Below are 17,679 nucleotides of genomic sequence, written 5' to 3' on the forward strand. Positions count from 1 at the left end.
TCGACAACTCTTCAATGTTGTTTTTTGCATGGGTAGGTTTGTTGGATCTACAAACATTCCAGCAAACATGTTGGAACATGGAATGCCAGATGAGATGCCCATGGAGAGGGACGTGCTTTTTATTTTGTATTTTTAACAGTGAAAATATGAGCAGCAAATTAACACAGGCCTATTTGTAAATGTTAGATAAATAACAATTCATATTTAAATAGAGAAGCAGTCCAAAGGTTGGAATTTAGGACCTGCGAGAACATAATTCTGGGCCTTTCTTTCCGACTCAGCCAGATGGGCGCCTCCCAGTTAAATCAGCTTCTCTATAGAAGCGGGTGGGGTATTCCCACACAGAGCAAAGAACTTCCACTCACTGTCTATGTTCGATAGGCATACAAATAATAAGGCTTCGTAAATAGTATAGCACGAACGTTATTACATAGTAGGCCTATGCTAAATAACGCTTTATTATAGGCGTAGGCTATGCTTTAAATCCCATTCCTCCGACTTGCGCTCGAGTCACATATGGCCGAGGACTACTTTACACGTTTACAGAATTCCTCTAAAAAGGAGGGGGTAAATTGGATGCCACACACCTCCCCCTTCTGAATGAGCTACGTCCGCACTTCTCTCTCTCTGCATCTATAGACTGTAGCCAACGGAGAAGTCACGGCGAAATCATCCGTCCGTTTCTCATACTTTAACAAAACACCGAAGAATACGTTTATTATGGAGTCAATATTTGCGTTAATTTTGCTCTGTGTAACGGGAACCCATGTAAGCTGTAGCCCGGGCCCGTTAGAAGACGTGGTTATTGATCGGTATGACATTCCAAGAGTTTGTCCCAGAGAAGTGCAAACGGGAGATTTCGTCCGTTATCATTACAACGGTACCTTCACCGACGGCAAGAAGTTCGATTCAAGGTAAGCTACGACGCACGACTCGCTTGTATAGGTCTATTGACATAGTGCAGAAGAGCATCAAAGTAGAGATAGGCTGTCTGATTCCTGTGCAAATACATTTTGTGCAGGCTGGAGGACATTTTAGTTTAGTTGACTATATGGTCTCACGCAGTTGGCCTGTTGCAGACGTGTCCGGCCTTTAAATTTGCAGCCCCTCTAAGCAACCATTTTGAAACTTTGTATCGAAGACCCTGAGCTTCACAAATACATTGTAACTTTGCCACTGCGTTGTGCATTTCTGCACAGAAACATTGTAACTGCCCGTGTGCGTTGGTGCGTCATTTGCATCCCCGAACGACGCCTGTATGTGGCGCTCTGCATAATATCGTTCAATGGTGTTTACTACTGCGACATGCCACGCACACTCAATGCAAAGACAAACAGCTGAATTCAATTGGTTGACAGGCTAGGCCTAGGCTATATCTTAAAATCCATTATTTCGGCCTTATTTAGTTATTTTATGATGGCCTACTTTTGTATTTTGATCATGACTTATTTTATTCTTTGCACATAACCCGTTCAGATATGGTTAGATAAATGGTTTACAATCAGTTAAAATGAATGTAAATAGTCTAATATAATAATAGGAATAGAATATATTAACTTTACTAGACCCAGCCTACCATTGAAATAAATATCATCTTTGTGCTCTTGAGGAATGTTGCTTCTTTTCTCTCTTCCCCTCTCTTCTACCCATCCCCCCTCTTCAGTCATGAACGTGGTGCACCCTTCAGTGGCCAGGTGGGACTGGGGCGTCTCATCACTGGTCTGGACAGGGGAGTCCAGGGCATGTGTGTCAATGAGCGCAGAAAAGTTACTGTCCCCCCACACCTTGCCTATGGAAGTATAGGCGCAGGTAACAACTAATTTCATTCTCATATATGACCTTTACAGTTTACATAGGCCCTGGCGCCAGATAGTGTGCCCTGTACAAACTAAATTCCCAGATAGTGTGCCCTGTACAAACTAAATTCCACAAATAGTGTGCCCTGTACAAACTAAATTCCACAAATAGTTATCCTCTGATGTTGGCCCCAATCGTATATTCCAGTGGCACACAATTAATTCCCAACCTGTCTCTCTCCTAGGTGATGTGATCCCTCCTGACACTGTGTTGGTGTTTGATGTGGTTCTGCTCGACATCTGGAACACAGAAGACAAGGTCCAGACACGCACCCTCAGCAAACCGGAGAGCTGCAAGCGCCTCGTGGAGGCTACTGACTTCATCCGTTATCACTACAACGGCACACTGCTGAACGGTGTACCCTTCGACTCCAGGTGAGGTCCATATCTACTCTGGAAACCAGTCAGGCTGTGTTTGTGTGCGTGCAGGTGTTGACCGTTTATGTCCATGTCTCTTTCAGCCACTCTAGGAACGGCACCTATGACACGTACGTGGGCATGGGCTACCTCATTAAGGGCATGGATGAGGGTCTAATCGGCATGTGCGTGGGAGAGACACGCACCATCATCATCCCACCCTTCCTGGCCTATGAGGAGAAGGGATATGGTAACTACTAGTAACCACTGTTTATAACCCCTAGCCTATAAGGTATGTTGAAGATTACAAGGTTAAGACAACAGGGTTCTAATTTCCCATAACTCTTTGCAATTAATACGACCAGCATTGCTAGTCAGCAATGGCGCTAGTAGTTAGCAATGGCACTGGCCCCATTAATTAGTTTATTTTCGAACGCTTCCGCATGGAATTATTACATTGTCTTAACCTTGTCTTTTTTAACCTAGCCTATGAGGAGAAGGGATATGGTAACTACTAGTAACCACTGTTTATAATCCCTAGCCTTTGAGGAGAAGGGATATGGTAAAAACTGTGTATAACCCTTAACAGCTGATAAACACAGGAAGTATATAGTAGGCTACATAGAGTTTAGAGTCTAGAAAAGTTTATTCAAGTGTCACCCCACAACAACAGTTGACAAGACATATTACAGATTCAAAATAACATTGTGGACCACCCCCTCTGAGGAAGTAAGATTTGCATTGGGTTGTGTATAGATAATATAATTGATTCTAAACACCCATCCTCCTCTTCCAGGCACCGTGATTCCATCCCAGGCCACCCTGGTGTTTGAGGTCTTCATGATTGACCTGTTCAACCCTAAGGATGACATTGCCGTGACGGTCAAGGAGGTGCCTAAGACCTGCACCCGTAAAACAGTGGTGGGAGACTACATCCGTTACCACTATAATGGCACCTTCCAGGACGGCTCTGGCTTTGACACCAGGTAGGGATGTGTTTAGTACATCTACTGTCTGTTAAACCAAGACTTGTCTGAGACAATAGTGAGTGAAAGAGGGCATTGTAAAGACTGACTCTAATTTGCATTTACTATGTTTCCTCTCTCTGCAGCTACCAGCGCAACAGCACATACAATACCTACATTGGCATGGGCTATGTGATCCAGGGCATGGACAAGGCCCTCCAGGGGTTGTGTATTGGGGAGAAGAGGCGTGTCATCCTTCCTCCTCACATGGCCTATGGGGAGAAGGGAACTGGTGAGTCTGTGGCATTGGCCAAAGGTTTTGGGGTGGGAGGAGTCAGAGTTGCATTTACATATCTTACTGTCCAGTGTCCACGATGAGTCAGTGACACATATTATAGAATGTCTCAACTTAAGGCACTGAGTTTGCACACATTTTCATGTCCCTACTCCTATTGAAATTCCTTTCTACTCTCCTCCACCCCACTCTAGGAGACATCATCCCTGGCTCGGCCGTGCTGGTCTTCGACATCCACGTTATCGACTTCCACAACCCCAAGGACCTCATTGAGATCAAAGTGACCAGCAAGCCCAAGAAGTGCAACCTGACCAGTGAGGTGGACGACCTGATCCAGTACCGTTACAACTGCTCCCTGATGGACGGCACCCTGCTCTACTCCTCGTGAGTAGGAGCGCCTCCTGTCCATCGCACCGCCATATTGCAACGCCATACTGCAACGCCTGGTCCAGTCATGTAATCTAATCCCCCCCTGGCTACTTGTCTGACTGATATCACTAGACCTCCATGCAAACAGACAGGAAGACTTATCAGCTACTTATTGTGTAGAAATGAAAATATATTTACATTTTAGTCATTTAGCAGACGCTCTTATCCAGAGCGACTTACAGTTAGTGAGTGCATACATTTTTCACACTGGCCCCCCGTGGGAAAAGAACCCACAACCCTGGCGTTGCAAGCGCCATGCTCTACCAACTGAGCTACAGGAGGGCCGGTGAAACAAAATATAACATTTACATTTTAGTAGACGCTCTTATCCAGAGCGACTTACAGGAGCAATTAGGGTTAAGTGCCTTGCTCAAGGGCACATCAACAGATTTTTCACCTAGTCGGCTTGAGGATTAGAACCAGCGACCTTTCGGTTACTGGCACTACGCTCTTAACCACTAGCTTACCTGCCGCCCGAGATATAGAAACGAGCCATATCTATAACCATATACTGTATCTTACATATTATATACATCTTACAACCTAGAAAATATAGGGCTACATACTTAATGCCTACTGACTGATAGCACGTTGGAGCATCGGCAGGCCCTTGATCAATATCTCCCTCCTCTTCCAGGGACCACTATGAGAAAGCCCCCATCACCACCCTCGGAGCCAACAAAGTGATTGAGGGTCTGGACGAGGGCCTGAGGGGCATGTGTGTGGGAGAGAAGAGAGTGGTGATCGTCCCACCCCATCTGGGACATGGCGAAAATGGAGGTGAGTGAATTAACTAGTCAGGGTCACTTTCATCTTGAAACCCAGAACCAAATCCTGCGTGGAGATATCTTGGATTTGGACATGACATTATTCTGACACTGTCTCTCATCATACTCTCCCCTCCATGTCCCTGCAGCCAAGGGCGTTCCCAGCAGTGCCGTGCTGCACTTTGAGCTGGAGCTGTTGGACCTGCAGAAGGGAGTGCCTGATGGCTACATGTTTGTGTGGCTGGGAGACAGCCCAGATCCCCTGTTCCCTGCCATGGACCTCAACAAAGATCTATCTGTCCCTCTGGAAGAGGTAAGATAACACACGCCAGACATTTAGCATGATCCATCAATCAAAGTCAGGATTCACCCAATACATTCTAGCCTTTGCTTGGTAAGGCACTGGTGCTGGTAACATCCTTGTGTAGGTCAGGACAACAAATTAGGTGATAATCTAAAACTGCAATTATACTTCAAATGATGTACCTCTTGAAAGGACAACTCTCATATTTCTCTCTGCTCTCCCTCTCTCTAGTTCACAGCCTTCATAAACCTCCAGGTGGCGGAGGGCACAGGTCGCCTGAGGCCAGGGATGGATGCTGACGGCATCATCAAGGACATGTTCAACAACCAGGACCGCAACAGGGACGGCAAGATAGTGGCTGAGGAGCTCAAACTGAAGGTGGAGGAGGATTCTGACAGGGCCATACATGAAGAGCTGTGAGGGGGAACAGTCGAGCCGGGCAGAGGGGTGTGGGGATGGAGAGAGACAACAGACAGTATCTATGCAATTAGGGGGTTACCAACTAGTGGAGCTCCTTAAATTGTTTTTATTATGTAGAAAACACAGGAGGATGCTGGCATCTTAATTGGGGAGGACGGGCTCGTGGTAATGGCTGGAACAGAATAAGTTGAATGGTATCAAATACATCAAACACATGGTTTGATGCCATTCCATTGGCTCCGTTCCAGTCATTATTATGAGCCGTTCCCCCCTCAGCAGCCTCCACTGGTTGAAAATAACCCAAAATGGTCCATACTTATCTAAAGGAAGGACTGTTTCCATGTGTTTTAAAGTGCCTTATGAAAATGTGGTTAATCTGTACTTTTTATAAATAACTTATTCTGCAGCCTTGAATCATTATGTTTTTAAAAAAATGTTTGACTGAGACACATTTAGCTAAAAGCACTTTCATTGAACTACCTTGTCAGCCATTTGGGATGGTCCTTCTTCCCAGGATGCAATGCAAGTGGCTTCAAAATGGCTGATAGAAATAAATGGCTGTCTCCCACCCCTCCCCCTTCTTCCCTGACATGAAAATGATGTTAAGACTGTAGGTTGTATATTTTAAGAGTGGCTATTTTGTGCAATACAAGATTTTTTTTAAGTGCCTTGCATTGTGGAACATACATCACATAATAAACAACATCTGTTTTTCTAATAAAAACCTATAAAAAATGCATTGTTTCCTGTGTTTTGGATCCATGTCCATTGTCTATGGATTGTGTAGGCTGGGAATAACATCACACTGGTCATTACAAAATTAGATTTTGACATGTTTTACAAAAATCTAGATGAAGTAAAACAAGGGTTCAGTGGCCACATTTTATTTACAGTTGTGGAGAGGTTATCCTGTTATGCCTACATATCTCATACAGGTGAAAAATACAATTTAGTGACACAGTAGAGTATGTAGCGAACACACTGTCCCCTTAGTAACACACTTCTCAAGAGAAATGTATGACCTGATTCTTGCATACTGCACCATTGACATTACCATTTTATATGAATGGATTTCCATTCCAAATCTTTCAACTGGGTGAAAATGTTATTATAATTTGGCAAAACATACAAATAATAGCAATAGAATCAGATGCCTTGGTTGTACCATGAACTAAAACCTCAGTTATTATGTGGCAATGAAATGTTTTGCCATCACACAAAAAATGAAAAGTACAAAATATTTGGATGTTCTTCACCATAGACCGAATAGGTCAACCATTACTTTTACAGGACTCTAAAAGGCAACAATTGGCCTCTAAACATAATCAAAACTCTGCTGTTTTACAGAAAGTGATGGCATTTCGGAGAAAATACAAACTATTTAAAATGCTATTACTTTTCTCATGTACTTTCAATGTCTCAAGGCTGAAGGTGGATGGATTCTTTCAGATAAGCATGGAGTGATACTGTAAATGGCAATACATTTGCATGGCTTGCATTACTATTACTTTGACCACACGGTGGCACTGTGGCGCCAAAAAAGTCCATTGTAAAACATAGCCACGCACACAACCCTATGCCTTAATACCGTGACACAGTACATTTACGTCATTTAGCAGACGCTCTTATCCAGAGCGACTTACAGGAGCAATTAGGGTTAAGTGCCTTGCTTAAGGGCACATCGACAGATTTTTCACCTAGTCGGCTCGGGGATTAGAACCAGCGATCTTTCGGTTACTGGCACAACACTCTTACCCAGTAAACTACCTGCCGCCCCAGTATCATCTGATTCCATACTAACGATATTCACATTTAGGTCATTTAGCAGACGCTCTTATCCAGAGCGACTTGATATCCACATAAAACAGTTGTTTATTGTTAAGAGCAGAAAATAAATAAAGTGCCTAACATGGAAATAATTTACTCTAATCATTCTCATAGAATAGACAAGTTTCAAGAAAAAGGAGAACTCCTGAGTGGCGCAGTGGTCTAAGGCACTGCATCGCAGTGCTATCTGTGCCACTAGAGATCCTGGTTTGAATCCAGGCTCTGTCGCAGCCGGCCGCGACCGGGAGACCCATGGGGCGGCGCACAATTCGTCCAGGGTAGGGGAGGGAATGGCCAGCAGGGATGTAGCTCAGTTGGTAGAGCATGGCGTTTGCAACGCCAGGGTTGTGGGTTCGATTCCCATGGGGGGCCAGTATGAAAAAATAATGCATTCACTAACTGTAAGTCGCTCTGGATAAGAGCGTTTGCTAAATGACTAAAATGTTTCACAAAACACTGACGTTTCAAACTGATAAAAGTCAAGTTAGGTTGCCCTTCATCCTGTTTTCTTTCCCTTTATATCACAAAGATAGGTCCCACATGACAAACAAACCATAACGCCTTCAACTTTCATCTATACAGAGAAGACAACATCTAGATCCACATGCATACACACATTCCTCATATGTAGACAGGGCATACATATCACCAGTAACGTGTCGCTCCCCACGAACCCAATACACATTTACCAGATGGGAAGTGACCTAGTTTTCCTGTCCCATTTCAGTTGGACTATTGATGGTTTGTAAACACAACTGAGAATGTGACAGTAGGGTTGTTGAGTAGGAGTATAAAGGATGTTGCTCTCAAGATGTAAGTGTTCAACAAGGACTCAACTGGAGGAGCATGGAAGGACGACTCCAAAACACTGTCTGGGATCCTGGAGCTTTAGTAAAAGACAAACTAAAAACAATACCATTCTGACTTCGCTCATGGTATCTGACTACTGGCACTTCCTGAGCAAGAGCTTCCTAAACCAGCACGACATAGTTCCTGTAGCGTTGGAACGCTCATTACTGATTGGCCAGTGAGATGAAGTTCGTGGTCAGGTCACTTGGTGCAGGTGAGATGGAGCAGTATGGCGTTAGGCACTTCCATGGTCTCATCCTTCACCAGCACGATGTCATAAGCATTCAGGTAGGACGTCTTCCTCTCCTCCAGCTGAGAAAGATCATGCATAGAGGGAGCGGTTAACAAAGGGTAAATGTCCAAGGACATTTAAACAGTGTTTGAACAAGCTGACTGTGCCTTAAAACAAGCACTCAATTCCCTTAAAACAGAGTTCTTCAATTCCGGTCCTGGAGGGCCGAAACACCTCTGTTTTTCATCCTCTCCTTCTAATCAGGGGCTAATTCAGACCTGGGACACCAGGTGAGTGCAATTAACTACCAGGTAGAAATAAAAAACAGAAGTGTTTCGGCCCTCCAGGACCGGAATTGAAGAACCCTGCCTTAAAACAAGCACTCAATAAAACTAAAATAATAATGTTACTTTTTGCATGGTTGAGGGTTTATTAGGGTGTGAGTGAGAGAGAGAAAGTGTGTGTGTGTGTGTGTGTGTGTGTGTGCAGCAATTAGTACCCTACCTTGTCATTGAGGAAGCCTATCTTGAGGATGTTCTCCATGCTGTGCACCCCATCAGCCATGGTCAGGTCCCCTAGAGAGTCTCCCAGCAGCAGGACGTTGTGGCGTGACTTGAGCTCCTGGAAGTGGCCTGTGTTCAGCAGAGCTCCCTCCCTCTTGTTATAGATGTGGATCAGCTCCCCTTTGAACGCCTTCAGCGCACCCTGAGAAAGATGGACACCAATGGGTTAAATCCTCATTCAAACAACTAACCTTTTACCCAGTCTTTGTGTCGTCACTAGTATAGGACAAGCTAATTTAATGCAATGAAACTAAGTGTTTTCATTACAACCCCCTCTCCCTACTAAATTCCATAGAGGCTACCTGTATTGTATAGAATGTGGTTTGAGTGTCAGTGATAGCCTACTCACAGTCTCATCAAAGTCCATGTAGTTGGAGAAGACCTTGACGTTGGGGTGAAAGACCCCGGCCTGGCGGATCACCTCCTCCAGCACGTCTCCTACCCCAGCAGAGAAGATGAGCAGAGGGATGCTGTGCTCCTGCAGGTGGTCAAAGAACAGCTGGTAGCCCTCCCTGTGGGGCCAGCAGTATAGTTAGCACTGTAATCACTACCATTTTGTCCTGGTCGCCATTATCATTATTGACTTGATATGGCTTCATAATTTGGTACCATGTATGCTATAGATGACTTTACCCTATTAAACAGCCATGATTGTGGTTTGGCAAAAGTAGCAAGGTCTTATCACCTGAGCATAGCATCAGACTCCTTCACCACATCCTGAAGCAGGTCTTTCCTGATGCGCTGCTGCACCAGAAGAGTATGGGCTTTAGTCCACCTATGGGATGCATGGCACAAGGGGATTGGTTAACCCCATCAGTCCCGAGACCCCAGCAAAAATCAGCTTTTCATTTATCTGACTTTCATTTATCTACATGTCCAGCCCTTATATTTAGCCTCACAATGAAGTATTTGACCATTTTATTTTCAGGACAACCAGAGCTATGAGTAGAACACAGAACAATTTGACATAAACAGTGGCATTCGTGAGTTTTATTGACAAATGTCAATAAGAAAATAAGGTCTGCTGAAGCAGAAACCTGATAAAAATGAATTTATATGAATGCTGTACAGAAATTGTTTGCTCATTGGGAAATGAATATCCAACTAGTCAATGACAACTATCTGGAGTTGTGAGCTATGTGAGCTTATTACAGTATTATAGACACTATGTCCTGGGATTTCCTATGATCTTCTATGTAGAAGAACCCCTTACATTCTAATGACTCTTGTGTAGCTTGTAAGCGTCACAGAGCAAAACGTGCGTGTTCGTGAGTCTCAGCTTTTCATAGATAGCTTTTAATAGTTTGTAGCGCAAACCATTTGGACTCTACAGATGTTGTTGTAAAAAGACCAGGCCCCATGCCCCTTTGGGATCCGCCCTTTTCTCACAAACACTGCTCTAGTTCAGCCCCAGTTAATCACACAGACTAATGGTTGGATGCAGAAGAATTAGACAAATCCGATGGTACAACCCAGAAATCTGTAGCTTAAACACACAATGTTTAATAGGGGTTAGAAGTCCAAAACGCGCCAGTATTATGGTGGGACTCATTGGGTTAATGAGACTGCAAGGAGGTGCCTATGTCTGATGTAGCACAGAGGGTATTGGTCAGTTTGACAGCAAAGTGAGGTCTAGAAGGGCAGTGATTGGCTCAGAGAGAGCTGTGACTCACCACTCCACCATGAGGGGCAGCTTCTCCTCCGCTGTCCGTTTGGAATCTATCTCTATGGGGTAATATGTGTTGAGCAAGTCCTTCAGCTGAACGGAGGGAGAATGGACAACACTCAGAAAGGACAAACTGGCTAGTATGCATCTAGAAAATACACAGTTATTTTTCACTCAGTTAAGCAATTCATCTTGTGTCATAGACTTTCTAATCTACACAACTTTATCTGCCAAATCAGAGGAAGTTCTGTCATGTGCTCTAGTCATTTTTCTGATGAAATTTTAAATACACCTGTGCTTTGCACTCCTCACTGATGAGCTTGCTGTTGTCCAGGATATCTATAAAAAATCATACAGATGCAAACATAATTGTCATGGGCTTTTAGACAAAACATGAGTATCTTCTCCGTACAAGCTATCCCAGCTTTAATACTTACTGTGACTGGTAGGACACCGCTTCCCATTGTAGGCAAACCGTGTGAGGGTCATGTCAAAGTCTGAAATCACCTGAAAAAGCAAGAGACATCGTCAGCATATTATAAAGCAAACCTCCCAGGATGGAACTAGGAGAATAAATCAAAACACTTGGGTGTGGTACCCATAGAATTACATATACAATCCTAATTGAATAGGATCTCTGTGGTGGTACCTGAATAGTGCTGGTGCCATCCTCCTGCATGGTCTTAATGATCTCCTCCACCCTCTGAGGGTCCCTCATACACACTGAGGCGCTGGACAGCTCTGGGATCTATGGAGTGAGTTGAGAGAAAAACAGAAGAGCTTAATATTTCACCACTCCATTTTTACATTTACATTTTTGAGACGCTCTTATCCAGACTGACATACAGGAGCAATTCAGCTTAAATACCTTGCTCAAGGGTCAGTTGCAGCTGTTGTGTTGTCATAGGTAGGCCTTGAATATATTGAATCTTACACTGGGGTAAACTAATATCCCAATCACATACATAACAAGCATGAACAAGTACTCTGTGTGATTTGCCTTTTTGGGATTGTCTTGTTATGTCACATAGCTAAAAATAGGCATCGCCATTCTGCTCTGAGAAATTAGGCAGCTAGTTTGTAACTTAATAACTAACGTTACGTTTGTAAGCTAGCTAGCCATTTCAGTCATTCGCTCAGTGGCAATCAGGAAAATAAAGTACACTTACCATTTTTCTAGAGAGATGTTGTTTAATTCAAGAAAAGTTAAATGATGGATCTAGCTAGAAATGCAATCAATAAGTTATATAGCTAGCTAGCTAGTTAGCCAAACTGCAATAGCCAGGCTACACTTTTGCGGGCATTTGCTTACATAAATTGAGGACGGAAGTGTGTGCGTTTAACACCTTCCCCAGTACCACAAAATCAGTATTAAATGTTCCTAATATAATGTATGTTCTGATAGAGCAGATTAAGAAAGTATTATGGCAAATTCTTAATTCACGTCTTCCCTCTCACTACATCTGAAATGAACTGTATTTAATAAAAACTATTATGTAGTGTCAAATATTAGTGTTAAATGACTGTTACACATTCACTGTAAGATCAGTAGGCATATCAATCAGATAGATCAAATAAAACACAAACTTTTTATGACAAGTGAGGCTGATGCTCTGATTCCATTTGCTCATCGCTGTGATGTAATAATGAACAATTCTGGAACATAACATAAGTGGAACATTCACAATTCACAATCCTTAGATGAACACAGCTGCTGTAGTAAACCAGCTAAATGTCTAGGCCGAAGAGCTTGCAAAACCCCATTAAATAGAGTTTATTATAGATTTATTACGCAAGGAATGAATGAACTGGAAGAGATGGCCACCTCCACCAAATTTCAAAGATGCAACATGGAGAGAAAAATGAGTGCTATGACCTGTACAATCTTTAACGAGTTACGTCTGGAGGGAAAACTCTGTGATGTGGTCATCAAAGTCAATGGAATCGAGTTCAATGCTCACAAGAACATCCTTTGTGGATGCAGCTCATACTTCCGGTGAGTAGCTTCCCATGGTTGGGACAGGTTGGGTTGGGATGTGATGGCCAGACGGCATTCCCATTCTGGCATCACTTGACTTTGAGAATGAGAGAACATCGTTGATTTATGATATCTCTGGCTTGGTCCAACTCTCTGTAGTTATTTGTTACTTTTGGGGAGTCCTGAGGAACTTCGTTCAATTGCAATGCTGTAGTGAGAAGAATATTGAGTCCTTGATGATGTTCCTATCTCCCTGTATTATTATAACCCCTGACCCTTGACCCACAGAGCTCTCTTCACAAGCGGCTGGAACAACGTCGAGAAGCGGGTCTACAGCATACCTGGAGTGAACCCAGACATGATGCGCCTGATCATCGAGTATGCCTACACACGTTCTGTGCCTGTGACTGCAGAGAATGTGGAACCGCTCCTAGCGGCTGCAGACCAGTTCTGCATCCTGGGGATCGTGAGAGCCTGCTGCGACTATCTGGAGGCCCAGCTCTGTCTGCAGAACTGCATCGGCATCTGCAAGTTCGCAGACTTCTACTCCTGCCCTGATCTGCGCCGCCAGGCCTACCTCTTCATCCTGCACCACTTTGAGATGGTGCGTTTCTCTGAGGAGTTCATGGAGCTCTCTCTGGCACAGCTCTGTGACATCATCGAGAAGGATGACCTGAATGTAAAGCAGGAGGATGTTGTGTTTGAGGCGGTCCTACGCTGGATCAACCACTCGCCTCAGGACCGCAAGGCCCACGTCTCTGTGCTGCTTCCCAAGGTGAGAGGTGGATAATAGTGTCAATGTTTTACTGCTGGATAACTTTTGTAAGTGTGGGTGTTGTGCTAGTCAACTGCTAACCACAAGTCTGTCTGTCTGTGTCTGTGTGCTTAGGTCCGCATGGCCTTGATGACAGCCGACTACTTCATGAACAACGTGAAGAACAATACCCTGGTGAAGGACAATGATGACTGCAAGCCCATCATCATCAGTGCCCTGAAGGCCATGTACGACCTGAACATGAACGGGCCCTCCAACACTGACTTCCGCAACCCTCTGACCCGCCCTCGCCTGCCTTATGCCATCTTATTGGCCATCGGTGGCTGGAGTGGTGGCAGCCCCACCAATGGCATTGAGGCGTATGATGCGCGGGCTGATCGGTGGGTGAATGTGACCCGGGAGGAGGAGAGCCCTCGAGCCTACCATGGAGCTGCTTACCTCAATGGCTTTGTCTACTGTGTGGGTGGCTTTGACAGCGTTGACTACTTTAACAGTGTACGTAAGTTCAACCCTGTCACACGGACCTGGCACCAGGTGGCCCCCATGCACTCACGGCGCTGCTACGTCAGTGTGGCGGTGCTGGATGGCTGTATCTATGCCATGGGTGGCTTTGATGGCTACGTACGACTGAACACCGCTGAGTGCTATGAGCCTGAGACTAACCAGTGGACCCTGATTGCACCCATGCATGAGCAGAGGAGTGATGCCAGTGCTACCACACTACATGGCAAGGTGAGTGGAACAGAGGGACCTGGGACACAACACAACTAGACCACAATTAATGTGTGAAAACTTAATGATGGATGATGACTTTTGATGATAAAATGTTGACATGGTCTTTTCTGTAGGTGTACATCTGTGGTGGTTTCAATGGGAATGAGTGCTTGTTCACAGCAGAGAGCTACAGCCCCCAGACCAACCAGTGGACTCTGACTGCCCCCATGAGAAGCAGGCGCAGTGGTGTGGGGGTCATCGCCTATGCGGAGCAGGTCTATGCTGTGAGCAGAACATTCATATGCAGTACATGCACAATGCATTTCAACGCCTTATTCAGGAAGAGCTGAAAGTTGAGAAATATTTGACTCAAGTTTCCTGTCCTCTCCCAGGTGGGCGGCTTCGATGGGGCTAACCGCCTGCGTAACGCTGAGGCCTACAACCCGCTGACCAACACATGGCGCACTGTGCCCACCATGTTCAACCCGCGCAGCAACTTTGGCATCGAGGTGGTGGACGACCTCCTGTTCGTGGTGGGGGGCTTCAACGGCTTCACCACTACCTTCAACGTGGAGTGCTATGACGAGAAAACAGAGGAGTGGTACGACGCCCATGACATGGGCATCTTCCGCAGTGCCCTCAGCTGCTGCGTGGTGCACGGGCTGCCCAATGTGGCCCAGTACGCAGCCCCCCGGGACTCCCTCCAGCCCCCCCGGGAAGAGCTGAAGCTCTCCACCTCCAACAGCATCCTCTCTGTGTGACACCCCCTTCCCGCCCCCCCACCTGACCCACCGTTACCCCCTCCTGCCCACTGTATTCCATCTACCAGAAGGCATTTACAATGCGCAAATAAATCCACTACTGTACGTCCCAGAGGAAATTCCATATGCATATATAAATGTATATATTTCTTATTGCATCTGCCAGGGTGATTGTACTATTATTTTCCTACCGTTAGTAGAAGGGAAGATTGAATGTACTGAATTTGTTACTGTGGTTGGCTCATGCCCAATGACTGTGCATAGTACTGCCCTTCTGTTTGATGTACACGTGTATGTATGTAGCTTTGTTCCATAGAGAATGATAGAGGCCTCTAGTGGCCAAAATGCTGTTTTAGCATGGGCAGGTTCATTGAGGGCTTCCAACATTTTTATGTAGTCAACTGGGTGGGATTTCCAACTTTATTGGCTGATCCCTCATGGTCATCAGGAGGGATCAGCCAATTGTGAAGAAGAAAATGGACTTCTTAAAAATGGAGATGGCCTCAATGACACTGCCCATGCTCTCTCAGATGCCATAATGGGAACTATATAGGGATGCTTTCTCTATCATTCTCTATGCTTTGTTCTAAAAAAAAAAGGAGGTTGTCAAGTTGGAGGAGGAAATTCCATCCAAGGAAAAGACAGATGTTTAAAGAGCTAGTCTTGAAAAAGGCGTAATAATATTGGTCAAAATGACATTTAGAATTTAGATAACCCCTTACACAAGATAGATGGGAAACCAAGGTTATATTAAAAAACTGACATTTTAATTGCAAGTGATGACATCAGCATTTGTTTTACATCCAATATATTGACACAATATCAGACTGCCACATGCAAAGCAAAATATATATAGCTTACATGTGTCAATAATATTATTTCAAATGCAAGAGGAACAAAGCTGAGGAAATACACTTTCATTGCATTCTCAAAATTATAGTGCTTTATGTTATAAATAAGCTTCAGGGATAGTGCTTATAACAATCAATGAACTCTTGAACTCAATGGCATCACATTCACCTTGATATGGTCATTCTGCTCAGTAACATAAGGATACCCTCTATAGTCTATATCAGTGGTTCCCAACCTTTTTTGGTTACCGTACTACCAACTGAATTGTGCTCTGCCCGAAGTACCCCTGAAGTACCCCCTCATGTGCATTTGACCAGTAACCCTTTGACACAAGTCTTTTCAAGTACCCACTGTGGATAGGCCAATTACCCCCAGGGGTTATAGTACCCCTGGTTGGGAACCACTGGTCTATACATATCATCTGATTATCTTTGGAGGGTGAGGAGAACATACAACAATCTGGAAGGATCTCTAAGATACACACCTGAATAAGCCTGAGGCACAGCAATGGGGTTGCCTCACATATTACATCACATTCCTTTTGGATTACTAAGCAAATCACTGTAGTGTACATATTTTCTCACATGGGAACAGAATAGATTATCGGCTGGAGTTGGATTAAATGATACATTAAAATAAAAAAATACATTCGCCCAAATCTGAAGTAAAATATGACAGTTAAACCCACTCAGACTAAAATATTTGTCAATAACTCAAACTCGACATTACAAGCTGATTAAGGGTAGAAAAGTGCACTACTTGGCAAGCTTTTCCCAGCATTCATAACCGTACGCACAGATATGCATACACACACGTTATCAAGTCCTCCATCTGAACTACACCCTCCAGCCATTAAAGTCAATAAAACCAATGCAGACAAAATAAGAGAAACATTCATAAACTCCCACCTCGGGCCTTCTACACAATATTCCTACCAACAGGAATGAGATGAGCAGAAGACTGAAGAACAGTCAAATGGAATAGTTGATGGAATTTCAAATGATCAATGGAATGTTACCATGTTAAGACTGTTTCATTAGGATACCGGTCAGAAACACAGACAAGGACGATTTTCCACAAGACTGAGACATGAACAGAATGATGACCATCACTCTTGCAGATGGATGGGTGCACAAGAGTCTAATTAAGAGATTGGGGATGGATGAATAGACTCTCTCCATCTCCATTCTCCTTTCCAACTTCCTTTCTTTCTAACTGATGCCACATGGGCGATTTCTCTCGACTCTCTGCACTGACTGCTCAAAGAAATACACTATCGATCGTCAGTAATAAGACAGGGAAAAACATTAGGAGCAAGCAGGGGAGGAGAGAAGTCTATTTTACAATGCAATCAGGGAAAAGCCACAGCTCACCTAGAAGATAGTGATGGTATATCACTAATTAAGTCGTCCACTCTCGATTGGACCACAGATCTGATAATAAATATGAATAAGACTATTCTCCTTCCATTCAAGTTGAGCTACTGTATCAATGCTATAATAATAACAACAAGCAGAGCCATTCAGATAAAGCTACTATAAACCACAGCAAAGCCATCAGGCATTGGTAAGGGTTTGGTCCGACTGACTGGTAGGGCCGGGATGACACCATTATCGCCATCATTTTTCCATGGTAAAAATTAAAACACAAAGCAGACCAAACTCATTGGTCCTTTAAAAATCTGCTGTATGTAAAATATTGTGTGCTATAGCTTGGAAAACACATGTGACTCTGGATGACAACATAATGATGTTTGTTTCCAACATTAGGACTGTTTTCCTAAAGAAGTTAAATCTGCTTAGTGTTACGTTTACTTGCCACGATACTAACGAGTATCACGATACTGGTATTGTGCCGACCCTACGGCTGGGCAGAGTGTGTGTGTGATATTTGCATGGAGAGACAGTCACAGTGTCCTGATGGAATGTCATAGAGAGCGACTGACTTCACTAAGCACATTGGATTGGAGGAATGTAGTGTCACATTGCCTACTTCATATAAGCATAAAAGATGGGGGACATAAAATATTTATATATAATAAGTATACATATACAACTATATACTATATG

At 44.1% G+C, this 17,679-nt stretch overlaps 3 protein-coding genes across 3 annotated transcripts; 2 read left to right on the forward strand and 1 right to left on the reverse strand.

The window, feature by feature from the left end:
• The first annotated feature begins 318 nt into the window (after positions 1–318).
• LOC311149848 (peptidyl-prolyl cis-trans isomerase FKBP10-like) lies at positions 319–6,130 on the forward strand. Its single transcript, XM_084187089.1, has 10 exons — positions 319–914; positions 1,664–1,809; positions 2,042–2,231; positions 2,318–2,463; positions 3,010–3,199; positions 3,325–3,470; positions 3,668–3,857; positions 4,540–4,682; positions 4,819–4,982; positions 5,205–6,130. Exons 1-10 carry the CDS (start codon positions 721–723, stop codon positions 5,391–5,393), a joined length of 1,698 nt encoding a protein of 565 aa, XP_084043215.1. The 5' UTR covers positions 319–720; the 3' UTR covers positions 5,394–6,130.
• Positions 6,131–6,261: 131 nt separating this feature from the next.
• Positions 6,262–11,865, reverse strand: LOC311145107 (cytosolic 5'-nucleotidase 3-like). Its single transcript, XM_084181293.1, has 9 exons — positions 11,700–11,865; positions 11,180–11,278; positions 10,968–11,037; positions 10,823–10,869; positions 10,538–10,623; positions 9,550–9,639; positions 9,214–9,376; positions 8,806–9,006; positions 6,262–8,381 (listed from the first exon to the last, which is right to left on the reverse strand). The coding sequence occupies exons 1-9, from the start codon at positions 11,700–11,702 to the stop codon at positions 8,271–8,273; spliced, it is 870 nt and encodes a 289-aa protein (XP_084037419.1). The 5' UTR covers positions 11,703–11,865; the 3' UTR covers positions 6,262–8,270.
• A 515-nt stretch (positions 11,866–12,380) lies between these two features.
• On the forward strand, positions 12,381–14,758 carry LOC311139009 (kelch-like protein 10; the record flags this gene model as incomplete). Its single annotated transcript, XM_084173836.1, has 5 exons — positions 12,381–12,526; positions 12,797–13,283; positions 13,398–14,015; positions 14,132–14,281; positions 14,390–14,758. 5 exons carry the CDS (start codon positions 12,381–12,383, stop codon positions 14,756–14,758), a joined length of 1,770 nt encoding a protein of 589 aa, XP_084029962.1.
• Positions 14,759–17,679: the final 2,921 nt, after the last annotated feature.

The sequence above is a fragment of the Coregonus lavaretus genome, assembly GCF_964263955.1.
Source record: "Coregonus lavaretus genome assembly, chromosome: 2".
In the NCBI taxonomy this organism is placed as follows: Eukaryota; Metazoa; Chordata; class Actinopteri; order Salmoniformes; family Salmonidae; genus Coregonus; species Coregonus lavaretus.

Bases quoted from the DNA above. Each gene is read 5' to 3' on its own strand.
- LOC311149848 (XM_084187089.1), top strand. From the start codon at position 721: ATGGAGTCAATATTTGCGTTAATTTTGCTCTGTGTAACGGGAACCCAT. The intron at 3,200-3,324 runs GTAGGGATGTGT...CTCTCTCTGCAG, and splicing joins GGCTCTGGCTTTGACACCAG to CTACCAGCGCAACAGCACAT. The intron at 3,471-3,667 runs GTGAGTCTGTGG...ACCCCACTCTAG, and splicing joins CTATGGGGAGAAGGGAACTG to GAGACATCATCCCTGGCTCG.
- LOC311145107 (XM_084181293.1), bottom strand. The intron at 9,640-10,537 runs GTGAGTCACAGC...TGCATCCCATAG, and splicing joins CTGCCCCTCATGGTGGAGTG to GTGGACTAAAGCCCATACTC. The intron at 9,377-9,549 runs GTGATAAGACCT...CTGGCCCCACAG, and splicing joins GAGTCTGATGCTATGCTCAG to GGAGGGCTACCAGCTGTTCT.